We start from the raw sequence: 19,544 nt of genomic DNA on the forward strand, positions 1-19,544 counted from the left end.
TAGTCAATATTTATCAAAAAATATACCAAAAATGAATGTTTTTTATTTTATATTCTGAATTCTTTACTAGAATACAGACGAGACACAGAAAATTTAATTTCCCCATAGAAAGGGCAAAGATCAAAAGATTTAAGAATGTAAGCTGTCATCAAATTTTAGCATTGTTGTGCTTTCCCAGTTGAATATAAATTAAGATAACTTATTTATGTTGTGCAGGAACTCAAAAAGAATGATTTTAACGAGCCAATAAAGATTTGGTCAAAAGTTCCATTCAAAAGCAAACTACAACACATAATACACTGTATTTTGCTGTGTAGCTCAGATTCATGCAGAAATGAATATATTTAATTTCACAGCTCAAGCCACTGGCTTATCCAATACTTAAGCTGATAGATTATATACTGTGTCAATACTGACTATTTCAGCTCTCAAATTGCTGGATGGAGTAGAAAAGAAATATCATGAGCAGATATGTTTGAATACAATGGCCTGTAAGTTAAAGAACCAGAAAGTGCAGTGGTAACATTAAAAGGTGAAAGGGTTGGAAAGCTGTACCATTCAATCTTCAACGACATATTCTTAAAGAAATCAGTAAAACCATACACAAAAGACACAAATAAATGTAAATCCTTTAAATAGTGAGCACCTTTCTAAGATTTTTTTAATCTCACTGTTTTCTGTAATGGCTCTCAGCATTACATTTCACCCAGTTTAACAAACATCTTCCCAGCCACTGTTCCAACCTGAGCTCATTTCTAGTTATTCGAAGCATGTCCTATGCTCCAGATCTTCCTTCTGATCTTACTTTCCATTTTCTAATATTCTCCTGGTTAAAAGAAAAAGCAGCTTTGGATTTATTATTGTAAGCCACATGAACAGTTTATCAGCTGTTCTTTCTTCTGCTTGATGCTGTCTGAATACCTCAAGGTTTTCTGGGCTAGCTGGAAGTAGATGCTAAAGTTTGCACTGTATGCACAGGTACATCTATAGTGTTTCGTACATAATAAACCTCAGTGCCCATTGCTGTATGGGAAAAAAAAGTAAATGATATATTACTCAAATATTGCCGGAACTCCATGAAACACATGGAATGATATGAGTATAACAACCTGCAGCAAAAATCCTCTCACACAAGCCCTCCTTCTCTGTCCTCCTCTCTCCTTCTCCTGTAATGTGTCAGAGAGGAAGAATATAGCTCCTGTTACTTTTGGTCACTAAATGCCACATTTATTTTAATGATTACTTTAAGACTCAGTGATATAGCAGTCAAGCTCCTTCCTATGGTCCTACAACTTTGAAAGACATTTATTTAAAGGGTATTCTCACCCAACAGTAATGAGTCAAAAGCCACATGGATGAAATTAAACAGAAACAATAAACAGTTCTTGCATTATTACCTTTGTAGCAGATTCTGCTATTAGAGGCAGAAAGAACGAACAGAATTAAAGAATCACAGAATTACATAAGCTGGAAGGAACCTCAAGAGATCAAGTCCCATTCCCCTCCTAAAGCACATTCCCTACAATAGGTCACATAGGTGACACAGGTGGGTGTTCAGAAGAGTCACAACCTCACAAACACACTCTTAACTTCTTCCTATCTCTTTCTTTATAAATACAGATTTATAATTGTTCACAAGATTAATAAGACAGTTCAAAAGGAATTCTGTATCAGAAAGCCCTCAACAAATAGAACTGCAACACTGAGAACACGAAACATTTTCATATCATTACTGCATACCTTGTCTGAGTCATGGTTGATCATTTTAACATCGAGTAAGGATTTAATAGTTTTTGTCAGTTCCTTTTCATTCATTTGTGTACTATCTTGAAGCTCCTTATAACTGACAGTTTCACTGTTGTTGAAGGCAAGCAACACTGCCATTTGGTATGTTGTGACCATGGCTACATAAGGTTTGCACAAATAATTCATTTTTACTTCACCTATAATGATACAAGTAGCATTTTGTAAACCGACTGCAATGAAATATCATCTGAAATGTAACTCATACAGTTCCTACACATATGCAATTCAAGACATGCAAGTTATACCTCCATATGCATTGGAACACAAAAATTGATGTTGCAATTTTACATATGTAAGAGAGAGTTTGCAAAAAATGGATTCTGATTAATAACAAATACTAAAGCGGTAGTGCTTTTAGGAGAAAACAGAAAAACAAAAAAGATGAATTTGCATAACAGAATATAGTTTATAGCGATAAAAAAAAGGAAATTCCAAACAGCTTAAATGGTTTGCAGTGCACAAGCTTCAATTAGTAACAGCTTACACAGAATCACAGAATAGTGATTACAGGAAAGCTGTTCCAAGGAAAGAAGTAAAAACAAAATATAAGACTTGTCTTTAAAAACAAAATCACACTACTGTTAGTTTCTTTAAAAGGCAATGAAGAATCTCCATTATATATATATAACTTGAGTTCTCTGTAGCTTTAATAAATCAAAGAAAACATAGGCAAGTTTACAAAATGTAAACTTTAGAAATACTAAGCAGCAAATATTAATTACTTTAGAACAAAAATTACTTTACGATGCAAAAACAGTCAACTGACTAAAGATGCAGCATAATGTTCCACTTCCAATGTCTATTCTTATTTGAAAAGGACTTCCAACATTTGTCAGTTGTATAGAGCAAGTTTAGCAAAGCACTTATTTTTACCTGTGCAAAGATAATGTAACCAAGTAAGCTTCCTTCCACTAAAATGCTGACTGTAGAATAATTCAAACTGCAAAACAAAATAACCTTCAATTAATCACATGTATAACAGTTTATTATTACTCTACCACTCAAGTGAAGAAGCACTGGTTTTATGTTCAACATATTGGATTCAGACATTGGTGATGAGTCTATGATTGCATCTTCCTTCAGAAGATAGGTGATGACTGAGCATCACTTAGCAAGCTACTTGAACAAATTAGCATACCGCTTGATGACTAAATTGGAAAGATTGTTGAGACATTCATACTCTCAAATAATAAAACCCTGTAGCTCAAAGTAGTTTTGAAGTATTATCTCTACTGAATCCAACAGAACTCCTCAGAGATTCTAACATTCTGTTTGTTCCAATATTAAAACAATTATTCTGTGGCTCTGGATTCCCATTTCACTGATCTTTTTAAACATACTTCAAAAGCTGTGAGCTTTTAGTTCACAGGTATTTCCCCCAGTCAGCTACACAACTCTCAAGTTGAATCTCACCTTACACTCCTCTACAAATTTTGGGGGGATAATTTCAAAAAAGAAAACCTGAAAGCAAGCATAACATTAGTCACTCTTCCAATCTGAGTTTCAGAGTAGATGAAACTACAGTGATGGCAAGCATCTCTGAATCAAGATGTAAGTAAGAGTTCTTGAATTCCTGCAGTCAAACTTGCAGAACTTTGAAACCTACAAAAACCATTTTCCATAAAGAAGAACACATTCATGATTTAGGAAATACCATTTCAAAGTTATATTAACAGCAAAAACTGATGAAAACTGAAGCATCCCTTACTTTGAGAATTTTCAAAATATGTATTTTCAATTTTCAAAATTTTCAAAAAAGTATGCATGAATCTTGATATCAAATGAAATACAGTCTGTATGAAACATGGCACAAGAAAGCTGTACCTGTACCTGCAGTTTAATTTATTTAATAGTATTTCCTTTAGATTATATAGAATATTCAGATAAAATTTTAAAATAGAATTTAATCTAAAAATCAGAATCTAATCTATTCGTTTTAAAGCTAAAAGTGAAGTAAGTTCATCCGACTGTATTTAATAATATCTTCTTTGTTAATCACTGAGTTAAAAACAGTTGTGAAAAATAAATAAATTAAAGTTACACAAATGCATCCACAGAAAGCAGTGTCATTTGAGTGATGTTTCCAAATTTCATGTAACTGGAGCCAAGTAGCCATGAATTACAAACAAAATGAAACAGCTCAAGCTTTTCTATGCTAAAATTATCTTGGTGGATTTTTTTTGTGTGTGTTCTTTAACATTTCCACATGTTTACAAGAAACCTCCTACTAACCTACCATCTGTACACTTTTTTCCAGTTCCTGAGGAATTGCAAATGTAGAGGAAGGAGCCTGAGTTAGAGGCCATGCACCAGCCTATGGGTAATAGGAAAAATAAAAGTATTAACATTTTCATACAGCATATATGTTAATAAAAAAAATATAACACTACTGAACAGATTTACAAAGCATATTGTCATTAGACAATCGACTTAGACTAGAAGTTTTACAGCTCCTTTTACAGTACTCACTACACATCCCCCCGTAAGACCTTAATTCAACTTAAAAACACATGGCATTTTACATCAGTACTGGTTAGTATGCTAACATGTTGATTTTAAAAAGATAAACTATGAAAACAAACAATTCCACACTGATCAGAAGGTGTCATACAAAAAGTATTTCTAGTTAGAAAAATATTTGTTATCAAAACATACAAATGAAATACACTCAACAGTAATAAACATACATTAGTACCTGTAGAACGTATATCTGAAAACTAATTCCCAAATCTATAATTGTGTCCTGGTTTTTGATAAAGTTGTTGAATTTATTGTTGAGATCAGCACTAACACTCATGTCTGTATACATTCGATGAAGCTTGCTGGTAAATTCATATCCACAGGCTTGCTGTGAAAAAAATAAAATTATTAATAAGTTTTATTGTGAAACAACATTTGTTATACAAATAGTGCACATTCATCCATTTACTACTCTAATATGAAAATCAAGTCGGTAGAAGTAGTATTTAACAATAGTTACAATAAATAAAAAGCATTACAGATGAGAGTTATCAAACATACTAATTCCACTTCCTATTCATTACTTTGTATAAACAACCTCACTTTCATAAAATTAAAAGATAAAGCCTGTTTATGATAGGCTGCTTGGTGATATTCCAACATAAATATGAGGTATTTAAACACACTTTATAAAGCTATCTCAAAATATTAAAAAAAATGGAACACCTCAAACGTATGAGAGATACTTTGCAATATATTTTTCATACACTATGAAGAAATTAAGTTTTCCTGTCAACAACTGGAAATGTAATCTATTGACTGCTAAGTTATCTCTGGCACCCTCTGCTGTTTCCTCCTAACATTACATACACTTCTTTATTTTGCATTAGAACAGTATTTACATTACCTTTAGTTTATTAATCATGGCTTCTTCAGAGTCCATAGACATAGATAAACCATGAATTAATCTTTTTGCCAACATTCTGGCATAGAACTGTATGCAAAAAAAACCAAAAAACACAGCTATGAGGATTTTTAAAAGCATAACCATACTATTCACATATAGTTTAAATTTCAGAATCAAAGAGTTACCTTTTGGAATACATCTTTGTCATCAATGTACTTGAAAACAGTAATGAAACTTGTAAGTTTGTCTTCTACTTCATTTTCTGTCATTCCCTTTGCAGACTTCTTCAATAAGTTGTCACAGTACTTGGCCAGCTCAAGTTAAAAAAAGAAAACAAACCCAAACCTACTTGTCAAGCTTCAGAAAATATGTATGCCAACATACTATTAAATTCTACATGAAAGCAATTCCATGGTCTACTACAAAAGCTGTATTCATATGTAAAAGATACAAACTAGATCCACCAAAACCACAAACTTTATACAAATATTTTAATGGCACTTTTTTTTTTTTTTTTGCATGTCCCCAATATATTTATGCGATAACTGAAATACTTACGTGAAGATAACTCGGTAAGAGAAAAAGATATTCACGTGACAGTCCCAAATGCCAGCATTACTACATTCTACAGAAATATTCATCACTTACCAACTCAGGTGCTTTGCAGATGGACTTGGGCTCCCTGTAGTTAACAACTGACGTCAAAGCCTAGACATGAATATAGAAAAAAGAAAAAAATAGGAATGACTTGAAACTTCTTAAGTTGAAATTTTAAAGAAAGCAAAAAAAGTTCAGGTAAACAACCGACCCCAATTCTATAAAACTCAGACAAAAAGGTGATAATAAAAGAAACAATGAGTAAAAGGGATTGGATTACTGCTCTGTGAGAATTTGACAAATATTTTTGATTTGAGATTTAAATTGAAGTGGAAAAAGTAAAGGAGTAGAAGTTAATTGCAAAAAGCAGGTAAGAGAAATAGGTTGCAGTTAGAAACGTAAAACATAGAAGTTCGAAGATATGGGTACACAGAAATACACATGGTTTAAAATAACGTATGAGAAGAAAGCAGTAGCAGCAGCAAAACAGCAATAGTGACTTAAAAGAGAAAATAGCTTGATCTGAAAAACGTACTTGGTGTGCCCACAACAGTAAGAAAGGAAAACTATTTGGGCTGTTAGATCTTTGTTGAGTGCTATTACATGGAAACTTGGAGCAGTGTGGTAAAAAAAAACATGGCAGCTGAATATGAGGAAACAGAAAAGGAAAGAGATAATGACAGTTCAGGATTGGAAATTTCATGACAAAGGCATAAGGATCATCAACATTAGTTTATAAACTACCTATCATATTTCAACTAGCATTTTTAATTAATATTGGACCAAAAATATTTCCTTATCGTAGTTCATAGGAATTAGTTCCCTCTCTGGAAGGAATGTTTAATGCATTTTGCTTCTTTAGCTTCAAAATTCAGTATAATTTAAAGAACTCCAGAAAATTACTTCCTTATACTTCTATACCATGCTACAAAAATCAAAGCCCAAATGAACCCATGCATAAGATATTATTATTATTATAAAGAGTTGACAAATAACTTTTCTGTACAAAGTCTCAACATTCCAGTATTTGACAAGGTCCCTGGAATCCCTATGACATAAGAATGAATTATTTAAAAAGAAATAATATAGAAATAGAAAAACCCGAAGCTTAGAGCACTCTCTTGTAATGATAATGGAGGCAAAAACAGCAAGTATGATATTGATCATGGAATACTGGAACAGATTAAGATCTTAAATATCTATTGTAATACAGTATACAGAAGTGAAGAATTGAAGTACTGTCTACCTGCCAGTAAAAGTAGCTGTCAGTACCATATTATTCCACCTTCTGGTAGATTATTTACTGCAATTGAGAAATATGACACCTCTGAAATAATTATGTTTTAAAATATTAAGAAATTAATTTCTCAGTATCACAAATACAGATGTTTACCTATCAATTTGATTATTTACATATTCATCACTATGTCTTTCTAGATTGTGCTTGGCTGAAATTCATCTAAAGCTTTGAATAAAACTCTAACAATAAATTCCAGCTACTGTAAAAAGAGTACCACAAAGGAGTAATGGAATGTATGTATTCTATGACTTATAATTATAGATAGGAAATGATGTATCATGATGTCATGGTTTTATGATTTTTGGTACTGGTATTCCACATCATAACATCATCATAACATCCCAGCGGTGCCTCAGCGCCGCGCAGCGCGGATTCTTAACTCTAAATGCACTACATGATGTTATGATGTGGAATACCAGTACCAAAAATCATAAAACCATGACACATGAAGAGTAGAAAATTAGACAGATTAGATAATGTGTTCCTCACAAGTATCCAGGCATATTTTTCAGAATCAAACTCTTACAGAAATTATAACAATTAGTAGCGTTGCCTTTCATATCTTCACAGCTACACATTCACAGGGAAGCACACTAAGCCCTTTTCCCTAATGATACTTATTTAATGTCTGCTGTGGTTGTGTCTTGGAAACAGCTGTTGTGATCAGTGACTGAAGTAAGATCAGTTTTTATATAATCTTTGTAGTCAGCTTGTGAAGTGTGTCAAGAGGGCCACAAAAATGACCTAAGGGATGGAATGTGATCCTATGAGGACAGGCTTAAAGAGCTGGGACTGTTCAGCCTGTAGAAGAGAAGGCTGTGAGGTGACCTGATAGTGGCCTTTCAATATTTAAAGGGGAGCTACAGGTAAGAAGGAGACAGATTCTTTTGCAAGGTCTGTTGTGACGGAACAAGGGGAAATGGTTTAAAGCTTAAACAGGGTGGATTTAGGTTAGATATAAGGAAAAAGTCTCCTACAGTGTGAGTGGTGAGGCACTGGAACAAGTTGTCCAGGTGCAGACTTGCCGATGCTGAGTAGAAAATCTTTTTCTGAGCTGACAAACATCTCCCAAAACACAATTAGATATTACCTGCACTTAAATGGGTCAGCTCCATTTTTGTGTTCAGCATTTTGATGAACAGGTCCCTCAGTGAAATTTCAGTACAATGTTAAGCATTAATCCGATTTCCTTTGTACATACATTTTTCCCTAACACTGAAAGTTCTTCTATTGTCTTTCAACTTTAAGCTAGAAAAACTACATGAGAATGCTATCAGTAAACACGCATTGATGCCCTGAAGAATTCTGGTAAGCCTTGAACAGGGCTCCACATTTTGTTTTTCAATTTTTCTTCAAATTTTCTAAGTAAAAGTTACCTTGTCAAGGGCACTCATAAAATGTTGATCACCATTCAAAACTGTGTTGATGAGTTGAACAAATTTACTATGTACTTCCAAAACTGACTCCACAAACTGAGTTGGCATCTAAAAAAGGTAAGATAATAAAGAAAGCAAGTTATTAAGAAAACACTATCATCTAAAACTAAGCATAGTTATATCTAAATCAGCTATACTGTTTTTTCTACCCATTCTTTCTGATAGAAGCTAAAATCACTGGCAATTAAATCTGTGAGTGGATTGCTTCTGCGGTGTCATACTCCTGCACTAGTGTGCTTGAGTGCCCTTAGCAAATAAAAAGTGCAAGGCTACCTTTACAGTCAATAATATGTTTGAGAGCCTGAACAGCTCTCACACTCTCTAGTCTTTTCCATAATATTCTCATACTCTCTATCAGCATATTGAAAAATGCTAAGACATAAATACAAGAATTGAGTGAAAAAGCTGCTGGACTTAGTAAAATTTTTCTCCTGCATACTGATCCTGAAGATAGAAAACAAGATCAGACCTTTGAACTTTCTTAAACATAACAGTTACCAATCAAATGTAGTGTATCACATTTCAGCAAAAATATTTTGTGTGGAAACAACTAATATGAATTCAAAGAGACCCTATACAAACAATACAGCAGGCTGCAGTATAAGAGTGTGCAATGCACTCATATCATTTAAATGCATTCTCAGGTGACACATCAAAAACATTTTGATATCTAAGTACAAAGTGGAACTACGGACTTCACATTTTGCATTTAGCAACATAACACTGTGAATGTTCATCACTCTCTTGGATCTGTATTCATTTCCCTGTGTAGACAGTCTTTGTTAGAAAAAATAAGCCCAGTAAACTTAATTTTTTGAAAGAAAACAACCCCACTAAATACTTCAGTTCACTTTCAGCAGGCATACAGAAGTTACAAAAAGTAGCCTCCAATGGAGTTAACAAAAGGTAATTTACAACAGCTACTAGCTATGTAATTTTACAGACAGAAACACTGAATAGCCAAAGTCACTATCTAGAGATCAAGGTGTACAAATACAATGTCACATGGAAGCTTTTTTTTCCCATAAAGGTAAGGTAAACAATTAATACTAGAGGAACAAAAATTAAATTGCATAATTTAAATACATATTAATTGGAAAAAAAATAACAAAAACACTTTGGCAGAGCAATTAAGCTATAGTATTTTCAAAATTCACATGCAAACATGACACTACAAAATTATTTGTGAGAAACATCACACCAAAATCAGGACAGGATGTCAAATAACACGATTAAACTAAGTGGTATTGCTGGTCCCTATCATACCAGAACAAGAAATGCCACTTGAAACTCAGGAAAAAGAGGAATATATACAACAAAAGGACCTACTTGCCATGACAGCATTAAAGAAGCAATAAGGAGAAGTATCTATCTGTAGTTGCTTCTGGTTAGATCACAACAATCAACTCTCAGGATACATATGTGTTGCACAGCTAAGATTGCTGATTAGAAACTACAATTTACTCATAAAGTTCCAAACCAATTTCATATAGACAAAATTAAAGAACATAATAGACCAAAAAGAAAAAAGGTAAACATTTCATTAGGAATGTTAATCAAATAGGTAATTTCATCTGCCTAAGAAAACTCACATTTTCCTGAGAAAGATTGCTGGTTGCTCTAAGGCCCTCATCATGGATATGGTTTTGTAGTTCCTGAATCATATGAGGTAAACCACTTGACACAGCACGAAGTAGAGTATACATATTTGCCATGTCTGTAACAGAGATATATTTTTATAGAATATGCTTAGAAACACTAAAATCAACACTTAGTAAAGAATCATAATTTCACACAGAACTTTCAAACACTGAAACAAGACCAACTGTTTTTAAAAAAATGAAAAAACAAAACCAAAACAACATACTGACGAAATCACTGACGAAAGAAAAAAAGTAGAACGCAGGGCTAATACCAGTATTCACTTCTACTGGGGCTCCCTTAATCTTCCAGTACTGCTTACCTAAGACTCCAAGTGGAGAGCTAGTCTTGTAAGGAAAACTACTATTCTAGTTTGTTTTCAGTCCTTTGCTTCTCTGAATCTCCCTTAGCAGCAGCTGACTAAGACTAATTTTGATGTCTTCTTGACTTTATGTTTTCCTCCAAAGGTGGCTTGAAATTTTTCTCAGGTTAGAAAAGATGTAAATAAGCAACTGCTACTTTTATTAATTTTATGCAAAAAAAAAAAAAAAAAAAAAAAAGACCAATCAATTGTGCATAACTGTCTGGACTTAGAACACTATTACTACATACATTTTGAGTTTAACAGTGAAAAATAATTTGTTTCAGATGATAGATACCATCCTTCATGCAAGAATAACTATTTCTTCAGGGCCAAAAGGCATGCATTCAACAGAAAATGTACTTCTTATTTTAGTAGGCAGGGAATATAACTATAAGAACATCTGCTTCTGTTAAAAGGATTTGGGAGGAGAGGTCATAAAAGATTCAAGACATGAAGAGTGGCTACTAAAAGAAGCCTAGTTTTACAGTCCTGACCTGCCAAGTAAAGATGAAGAAATCTGTAAAGACAGAACCATTGGTTTACAAATGAAAACGTGAGCATAAAATATGATTAATTCTACAGGACGTAAGACTTTAGTGTGCTTTTAAACTGAATAAAACAAGGAAAGGAGAGGAGTACTGTCCAAAAGAAGCTTTGTTAACAGTCAAGTGGAAAAAGAAGGTTATGACTACATCTTTGGAAGAATGATAATGGATTAAACAGTAAAAGACAAATAGATTTTGGAATTTAATTGAGCTTTCTAGATAAGTTATATATATTTGTTGAAATGCTTATGCTAATCAAAGGCCACTGAATAAAGCTAATTGCATATGCAAAATGAATAAAACAAAAAACACTCTATGCTTTTTGAGATCAGGAGTCTTACCACTTCTTTTCTCTTGTCTGATAATATTGTGACATTCTGCATGTAGAAACTGCAAGTGATCAGCTACCATTCTCTGCTGGCATTCATGAATCACTTTACCATATGAGCTGGGATGCAAGTATTTCCGACACCGCATTTCTTCATCTTTTAATCTACCTAAAACCTACAAACAAGTTTTCAAGCTGAGAGCAGATGAAATACTACCAAACAGTGTAGAACCATGAATAGTATAATTATGTAGAATAAGGTCCACAAATAACAAAAGGCAAAAAACACTTGTCCAGGATGCTGAAAAATTAAATCTGTTCTTTTGAAACAGGAAGTTACTGAATCAATATAAAGTTTTACTTTGAAGTCAAACTAGGCTCAGACACTACTAGAGATCTAATTCCATTCAATAGTACTTTCCTTGAATTTCTTTCCCTTCAACTTTGTGACACATTTCTCCTACTATACTTCTTATTCCTTATGACAAGTTTTTAATATAAATAATTTACTTTTTTTTTAATATAAAAAACACTTTTTATTTTCCAAATCCATGTGCTTGTACACAAATATTTCCTCAAAATGTACAGACTCATATCTGAGCAATTCAAAAAAACTCTTTATCAATGGAGTAAAGAGGCATTGTCATGGAACTCCTCACATGAATACTGACATGAAAATGTTTAAAACAGCAAATATGAAGGGAGTCTACAGAGAATAATGCAGCAGCTGATGATAGGCAAGATGAGTCTGTACTACTTGTGGTTCAATTGAAGTCTTAGCCTGGTCCCAAACCTCATCTCAGGTGTTCAAGCATTAGCTTATGCTCCTTACAATTTCCAGCACCTTCTCAACTCCTTTGTCTTCTTACTGAGAGCAGCTATGCACTGAGGACTGACTCCTGGTCTGGTATTAATTTCCTCCTTCTCAACAAATACATTAAGTTACAAGTACTTTAACTACAAACTGACTACACAGACCACAGAATGAAATTAAACCTACTTGGAATACACAGTGTAAATAAATGGTCTGTAACTAGTCTACTATATAATCTTCCTTAATCATTATATTGCTAAAACTCTTAACTTATGCTACTACAGACAGAAGGAAAAAAAAGGAATTGAGGAAATAAACTCCACAAAGTGATCATTATTATTTTAAATATCTATATTTACTTTTACCTTTCACACTACTGATTAATGATTTGTTATAAACTATTTTGAAGCTAGCTAATCAGAGGCAAAGGTTGCAGTCTACACTCAGATAAACCATGCCATCAAAATGACCTCAAACTGCAAGAAAGCACGCAAGGAAGAACAAATATAGGTACATAACAGGGAAAGCCTGAATCAATAATATACTGAAAATCTTAGATTTTAGTTAGAATAATCACTTACCTTCTCCATGTATTGTGAGCAATTTGACTCTTGCAATAAATTTGAAGCTTCTTGTTTATAATACTCCCCTGTTTCATTCAGAAAAGGACACTCAAAAATTTCCTGATAAAACTAAAAGGGAGATTTTTTTTAAAGGGCAAACAATGCATATACTGCATTAATATTCACAATGAAAAACATAAATCAGAAATGTGTATCTACCTTTAGGGGTAATTTTTTCTTATACTGTTCAACATGAACAAAGGAGTTAATAACCCCATGGATTACTTTCTGGTTTGGGTCTTCTCCACAGCGATCACTGAAATAAGCAAAACAAACATTCATGAGAATGCAATTATCTAGTGTAATTAATTGGATAGCAAAATAAAGTAACTTTGCATTGGACATAAATATTTTCCAGTAAATTCCTCTGCTTAATCCCTCTGCTTAAATAGAAAAATAGATACATAAATAAGTAAATAAAGATTATTTTCCTTCTCTTTTTCCTTCTCTCATATATGTTGAGATGGCAATTCATGAACTTTAAATTTCCAACTCCTGCCAAAGAAAATCATTTTTGCCAAGCATAGTACTTTCTTTCTGAATATCTACTACTCAATCAACATGCAAATACCAAATAGAACAATGTACTTGGCATGACTTTTAACCATACACTGGAAAAGGAAACCTTACATTTACTGGTCAATTTCTTAGCTTCAAATGGCTGAATTCAAATGAAGAAAATGTTTTCTTTAGTTCCATTTAATTGAAAACAGAAGCAATTTTAATTTTTTTTTCATATACTGAAAGTATCAATATTCACTTTATTGCAAAGACTGGAAATAACAGACCCTCTCATAACAACAGAGGCACTCTTGAAACATGAACTGTTCTAAAAAAAGACCACCTTTCACATACACATGACAAAGAAATAATAAATACTGCTTAACTTACACTTGTAAATAGGATTAGAACGGTACTTTTTTCAAAGTATACATAAACATCAGTAGTTGTAAGTCCATTTTTTTAATTAAACATGTGTACATATATACATACTTATAGATATACTAAGAACTTTACCCAGACTGCACTGAAAAGACAAAATAAGTTCCCCATTACAACTTGGATTGGTACATGAAAGTCAGTTATGAGATTGACTTACAATTAAAAGAAAAAAAAAAAAAAAGTAAAGCCAGCAAAAAATACTTAAAATCCAAACACTGATATACACCCATCTAGGCTGGGGTGGAACCAGGGAGAAATCATCTTGCCAACTTCATTAATTTTGTTTTGGAATTGATAGAATAAATGCAGAGGATGCCCATAAGTTAGGGATGTTTAAAAGGGCAACCACACGCAGTCACGGTGTTACAAACACCAAAAGATATTCCTATGTTCACAACATTAATATATGTATTAATTTTAAATACTGCTGTATCCTAAGATCTTTATGTTTAAGCTCATGATGCATAGGAAGATATTTTTTCTATCTCCCCTAGAAGACAGAATGAAGGTTTCCTCTACTTCTGGTAGCTGAACCAGCATAATAAATCTGGGTTAGTGTACACACATTCTTTCCAATGTTCCTTAACTAGGTTTGGTTTCCTGATGGCAGAGGTGGCAGCATGTCACAGAAGGCAAGAAGTTTAATACTACATCATGAGGTGGAACCAGTTCCACCCAGGGGGAGTCCATGAGCAGGGTAAGCTACAGGATGCATCAACTCTGAATACAAGACAACATCAAGAAGTGCAGGAATCTTTGAAATTAGGAGTTTAGCACATTAGAAAGCTAGGCTCTGTCAAGAGATGGTGCAACCTGCCTCTAGCATGCAGGGTTATGGACTAAAAGGGTGGATGCAAGCAATCCAGAAGGCTCCTGAGGCCCAAGCACAGCTCTGCTGAAAAAGGCTTGGGTTACTGGGGGATGGCATGAGCTAGCAATGTGCTCTTACAGCCTAGAAAGCCAACTGTATCCATCAAAAAAACCATGCCAGCAGGTGAAGGGAGGTGATCCTGCCCCTCTGCTCTGCACTGGTGAGACCTCACCTGGAGCACTGCATCCAGATGAAGAGACCTCAGTACAGGAGAGACAGAGACCTATTGGAATATGTCCAGAGAAGGGCCACAGAAATGATCCAAGGGTTGGAAAACCTCTTGTATGAGGACAGAGAGCTAATGCTGTTCAGCCCAGAGAAGAGAAGGTGAGCTGATAGCAGCCTTTCAGTATCTACAGAGGGGCTGTAAGGAAGAAAGGGACAGACTCTTCAGCAGGGTCTGATGTGAAAGGACAAGGGGAAACAGTTTCAAACAAAAAATTAGGATATTTAGACTGGATATAAGGAAAAAGTTTTTTTATATTAAGGTTAGTGAAGCACTGGAACAGGTTGCCTTGAGATGCAATGGATCTCCCATCCTTGGAGCCATTCAGTGTCTGGTTGGATGAGGCTCTGGGCATCCTGATCTAGCTGGAGATGTCCCTGTTCATTGCAGGGGAGTTGGACTAGATGACCTTTAAAAATCCCTTCCAACTCAAACGATCTTATGATGGTATAACTTCCTAGTCCAGCTGGTGGAGCCAGTGAAGAGAGGTGTGCTGTTGGACTTTGTATCTCACCAATAAAGAAGGACTGGCTGTGGATGTGAAGGCTGGGGGCAGATTTTTCTGCAGCAACCATGATATAGTGTAGTTCAGGATCTTGTGTGGACAAAATGGCAATAAGTAAGTAGGATAGCAACTCTGGACTTTAGGTCCTTGAAGAGGTTGGAGTTGGCTCTCCTGCTTGAAAATATCCTGTCGGTAAGAACATTGGAAGGTAAGGGGTCCCAAGAGAGTTGGTTGACATTCAAGTACCACTTCTTCCAAGCTAAAGATCAGTGAATACTTAAGAGTAAAAAATCAGGCAAAAGTAGCAGGAAACCTGCATGGAGTAACAAGAATCTCGTGGTAGAACTCAAATGGAAGAAGAAAGTTTCTGTAATGTGGACAAAGGGCCTGGCTAATTGGAAGGAATATAGAAACATTACCAGTGCTTGCAGGGATGCAACAAGGAGGGCTAAGGCTCGCTTGGAATTAAATCTAATGAGGGAGGTCAGTGACAATATGAAAAGCTTCTTCAAATATATCAATAGCTACAGGAAAACTAGCAAAAATGTGGGCCTACTGCTGAATGAGGTAGGTGCTCTGGTAGCGTAGGACACTGAGATGGCAGATACTCAGTGCTTTCTTTGCCTCAGTATTTGCTGCTAAGACTGTCCCTTGGGAATCCCAGACCCCAGATGTAAGGGAGAGAATCTGAGAAAGGAAAGCTTCACCTTGGTCGAGGAGAATCTGCTCTAAGACCATTTAGGCAAACTTTATGAACATAAATCCATGGGCCCTAATGGGATGCAACCATGAGTGCCGAGGGAGCTGGCAGAAGCGACTGACAAACTACTGTCTCTTGTCTATGAAAGGTCATGGAGAACAGGAAAAATGTCTGAAGACTGGAGGAAAGCCAACGTCAATCCAGTCTTCAAAAAGCAGGAAGGAGGACTTGCAAAACTACAGGGCCAGTCAGCCTCACCTCTTACTCTGGGAATGTGAAGGAACAAGCTATTCTGAAATTAAGGGTTATCAGTAGTCATCGTGGGTTCACCAAGGTGAGATCATGCTCGACTAATCTAGTAGCCTTCTGCGGTGTTATGACCAGCTGGATAGATGAGAAAAGAGCAGCAAATGTTGTCTACCATGACTTGAGCAAGGCTTTTGACATCTGTCTCCAGTAACACCCTTGTAGGTAAGCTTAGGAAACAAGGCATTGATGAGGGGACAGTGAGGTGAATAGAGAACTGGCTGATTGGCAGAGCTTGGAGGGCTGTGATCAGCAGCACACAGTCTAGCTGAAGGCCTGCATTTTGCAGTGTTCTCCAGGCATCAGTCCTGAGTCCAGTTCTCTTTAACATACTCATCAATTACCTAATGAAGGGACAGACTGCACACCCACATCAAGGGTGATACAAAGCTGGGAACAGTGGCTGACACAGCAAAAGCCTACACTGCCATACAACAAAACACAGACTGGCTGGAGAGTTGGGCAGGGAGGAACCTCATGAGGTTCAACAAGGGCAAGAGTAGAATTCTACACTTGAGAAGGAAGAACTGCATCAGTACAGGCTAGAGTCTCTTATCTGCTGCAAGGGAGCTCTGAAGAAAAGGACCTCTGGACAACAGACTGACCACAAGCCAGCAGCATGGCCCTGTAGCCAAGAAGGCCAACAGCATCCTGAGTGCATTAAAAAGACTATGGCCATCAGGTTTGAGGGAAGTGATCCTCATCCTCTACTCCATATCTGGAGTACCATATCCTGTTCTGGGCTCATCAGTCCAAGAAAGGTGGGTAGTTCAGTGGAGTGCCACAAAGAGCGATTAGCGGCCTGGAGCACTTCTCTTATGAGGAAAGGCTAGGACAGTTTAGCCTAGAGAAGATAACATAGGACCTCATCAATGTTTAGTAAAATCTAAAGTGCTTGATTAATTGGATGGTGCCAGTCTCTTTTCAGTGGTACCCAGCAATAAAACAAGATTCAATGGTCACAAACCAGAACAAAGTTCCATGTGACTATGAAGGAAATTATTTACTGACAGCACACTGAAGCAACCAATGCTTCAATCTCCTCTTCTGGAGATATTCAAAACATGCCCGGATACTTTCCTGTGCAACCTACTCTAGGGAATTTCCTTTAGAAGGGATTTGGACTAGATGACCTCCATTGCTCCTTTCCAAACCCTCCATTCCTGTGGTTCTGGGACATGGGTGACAAACACAAGAAACATTACTGTAACAGTTGAAGAGCCAGTTCCCCCATGCTCAATTTACTTCACAAACCTTAGTCTATGCAGATACCAGAGGAGTTGGGGGCAGCAACAGTCAAGACAAGGAACTTCAAGGTCAATGTATAATTTGGACGAAATTTAAAAAGTAAAAGAGGAAGGCACAGCTCAATGCCCAAACTGAAAGAAATAAGACAGGTTTTAGAAGCAGAGGCCTTACAGCATGCTGACAGTAGAAGAAAATGGAATAGGGATCTGGCCTTTCTCAGGAATAGCTGGTAGTACACTACAAAGAAGTAAGAAGTCTGCTTCTGAATCAAGAAGATACAGTTGCTAATCAAACGAGAAATTTAGAAAAAAATTCTTACTATCAGGAAAATTACACACTGTTCAATTCACCTGATTTCAAGGCTTGCAGATTTTCAGTTTTAGTAACTTAATTAAAATCACACTTCCCTGCAGTAAAAAGTAGAACAATTGCCAAAAAGTATTTAACTGACACCCATGCTCTCAGTTCTTTTTTCAACACTCACAGAATTTTAAGCAGTTTAACACAGGTTTCTGAGCACTAAACATGTGCAGTAAAGTTGTCACAAAACTTATTGACAGAACTGTTATGAACTTTGTGACCATATCTGAAAAGCCACACAGTTTCCAAGATAAGCATATGTCTCTAATGTATCATTCTATTGCTCTCATTTTAGCACAATCTTCATGTTTTTATTTAACACAAACGGCACTGTGCTCCCAAGAATTTACAAAGCAAATGGCTAGTTTCAGAAACACTTGACAGGAGCCTCCGTTGTTACAGAAGTTTCAAGGACTACTGCCATGAAAGGTGTAGCAATAAGAATATACTGAACACTCATGAGAAAGTGGTGACCCATCAATGTGGACATCTATTCAGCATACATTACAGTTGGTGGCAGTCAGCAGGCAATATAGATGCGCACTGCTGCAGAAACAGCTGCTGCAGTTTGAAGTAGGGGTGTCAAAAAAAAATCCATGCAGAAAACTACAGAATACAAGCTAAAGAAAATTGTGCTCTTTACATGTGCACTTCTTTAGTCTTAAAAAGAATAGTAACAGTGGAAGTTTAATACGTACTGTACAGTTTATTACTATAGCCATAGATAACATATGTAAAGATAAGCATAAAATAATAAATACTGGGTTCTTTAAAAGATTAATCTATCAGAGAAAGGAAGTTTTCTGCTGTGGCAGACCAATGGCCTATCTAGTCCAATTAAGTATAGAATGCACCGTGAACCAAAAGAGCCTGACTGGAATATTAAAAAAATAATGTATTAATTTCCAATAGATTTTAAGTGAATGATAAATGTACTAGCTTAGACAGAATATATGTTGTTAGTTAGAAAGTGTTAGTTGTCTTTAGTAGAGAAGCCTCATCTTGTTAGTCTGTACTAATCACACTGTCATTTGAGCTACCACCTGAATAGCTTCCAAATTATTTAAGAATTTCATAGATGAGTTTTCTCACAATTCAAGATCTTGTCGGCTTCCTGTTGTGTTGGAACAAAAATGCGTAAGTTGATATTCAGCTTGACTTGAAGAAGGAGTGCTTGGGCTAGAGGGAGGGGGAAGAAAGTGTGTTATATTCAGAACTCTATATTAAGAGAAGTGCAGTCAGACAAGTCAGGCTTAAGTGATGTAACAATTCCCTGCTGTTCAAGGAGGCTAATCCTGGTCTCTTGCTCAGTCACAGCCTTCTGCATCCTTCTTGCATGGCTTTGACACTTACATAATTCTCTGCTGAACTGATTCATCAAAACAATTCAGAGAAATATTAAGTAAAGATGGTTTTCTGCCATATTAGCTGCTGAATCAGTTCAGTAAAGTATTAGGTAAGCACCAAAGACAGCACAAGAAAGGTAGTACAGTACAGCCAGCTCTCTTTCTGGCACCAGCAATCTCTTCGATCAATTTAGCCATCTTTAGCAGCTGGACCATAAA

The 19,544-nt window shown here is 35.6% G+C and overlaps 1 protein-coding gene across 2 annotated transcripts in view; it reads right to left on the reverse strand.

The window, feature by feature from the left end:
• CUL2 (cullin 2) overlaps positions 1-19,544 on the reverse strand; it is a 44,900-nt gene that overhangs the window by 6,257 nt on the left and 19,099 nt on the right. Inside the window, exons 7-19 of one of the 2 annotated variants that reach the window (XM_065731486.1) lie at positions 19,072-19,158; positions 12,981-13,077; positions 12,780-12,890; positions 11,398-11,560; positions 10,099-10,223; positions 8,447-8,554; positions 5,822-5,881; positions 5,359-5,487; positions 5,174-5,260; positions 4,502-4,654; positions 4,043-4,120; positions 2,680-2,746; positions 1,741-1,943 (exon numbers count right to left, since the gene is read on the reverse strand). In XM_065731486.1, the coding sequence (XP_065587558.1) occupies positions 1,741-1,943; positions 2,680-2,746; positions 4,043-4,120; positions 4,502-4,654; positions 5,174-5,260; positions 5,359-5,487; positions 5,822-5,881; positions 8,447-8,554; positions 10,099-10,223; positions 11,398-11,560; positions 12,780-12,890; positions 12,981-13,077; positions 19,072-19,158 (1,468 nt within the window). The remainder of the gene's footprint in view (positions 1-1,740; positions 1,944-2,679; positions 2,747-4,042; positions 4,121-4,501; positions 4,655-5,173; positions 5,261-5,358; positions 5,488-5,821; positions 5,882-8,446; positions 8,555-10,098; positions 10,224-11,397; positions 11,561-12,779; positions 12,891-12,980; positions 13,078-19,071; positions 19,159-19,544) is intronic. The other variant, XM_065731487.1, reaches the window with a different exon arrangement.

The sequence above is a fragment of the Cyrtonyx montezumae genome, unplaced genomic scaffold, assembly GCF_038088225.1.
Source record: "Cyrtonyx montezumae isolate F1298 unplaced genomic scaffold, pur_monq_1.0 scaffold_14, whole genome shotgun sequence".
Lineage (NCBI taxonomy): Eukaryota > Metazoa > Chordata > Aves > Galliformes > Odontophoridae > Cyrtonyx > Cyrtonyx montezumae.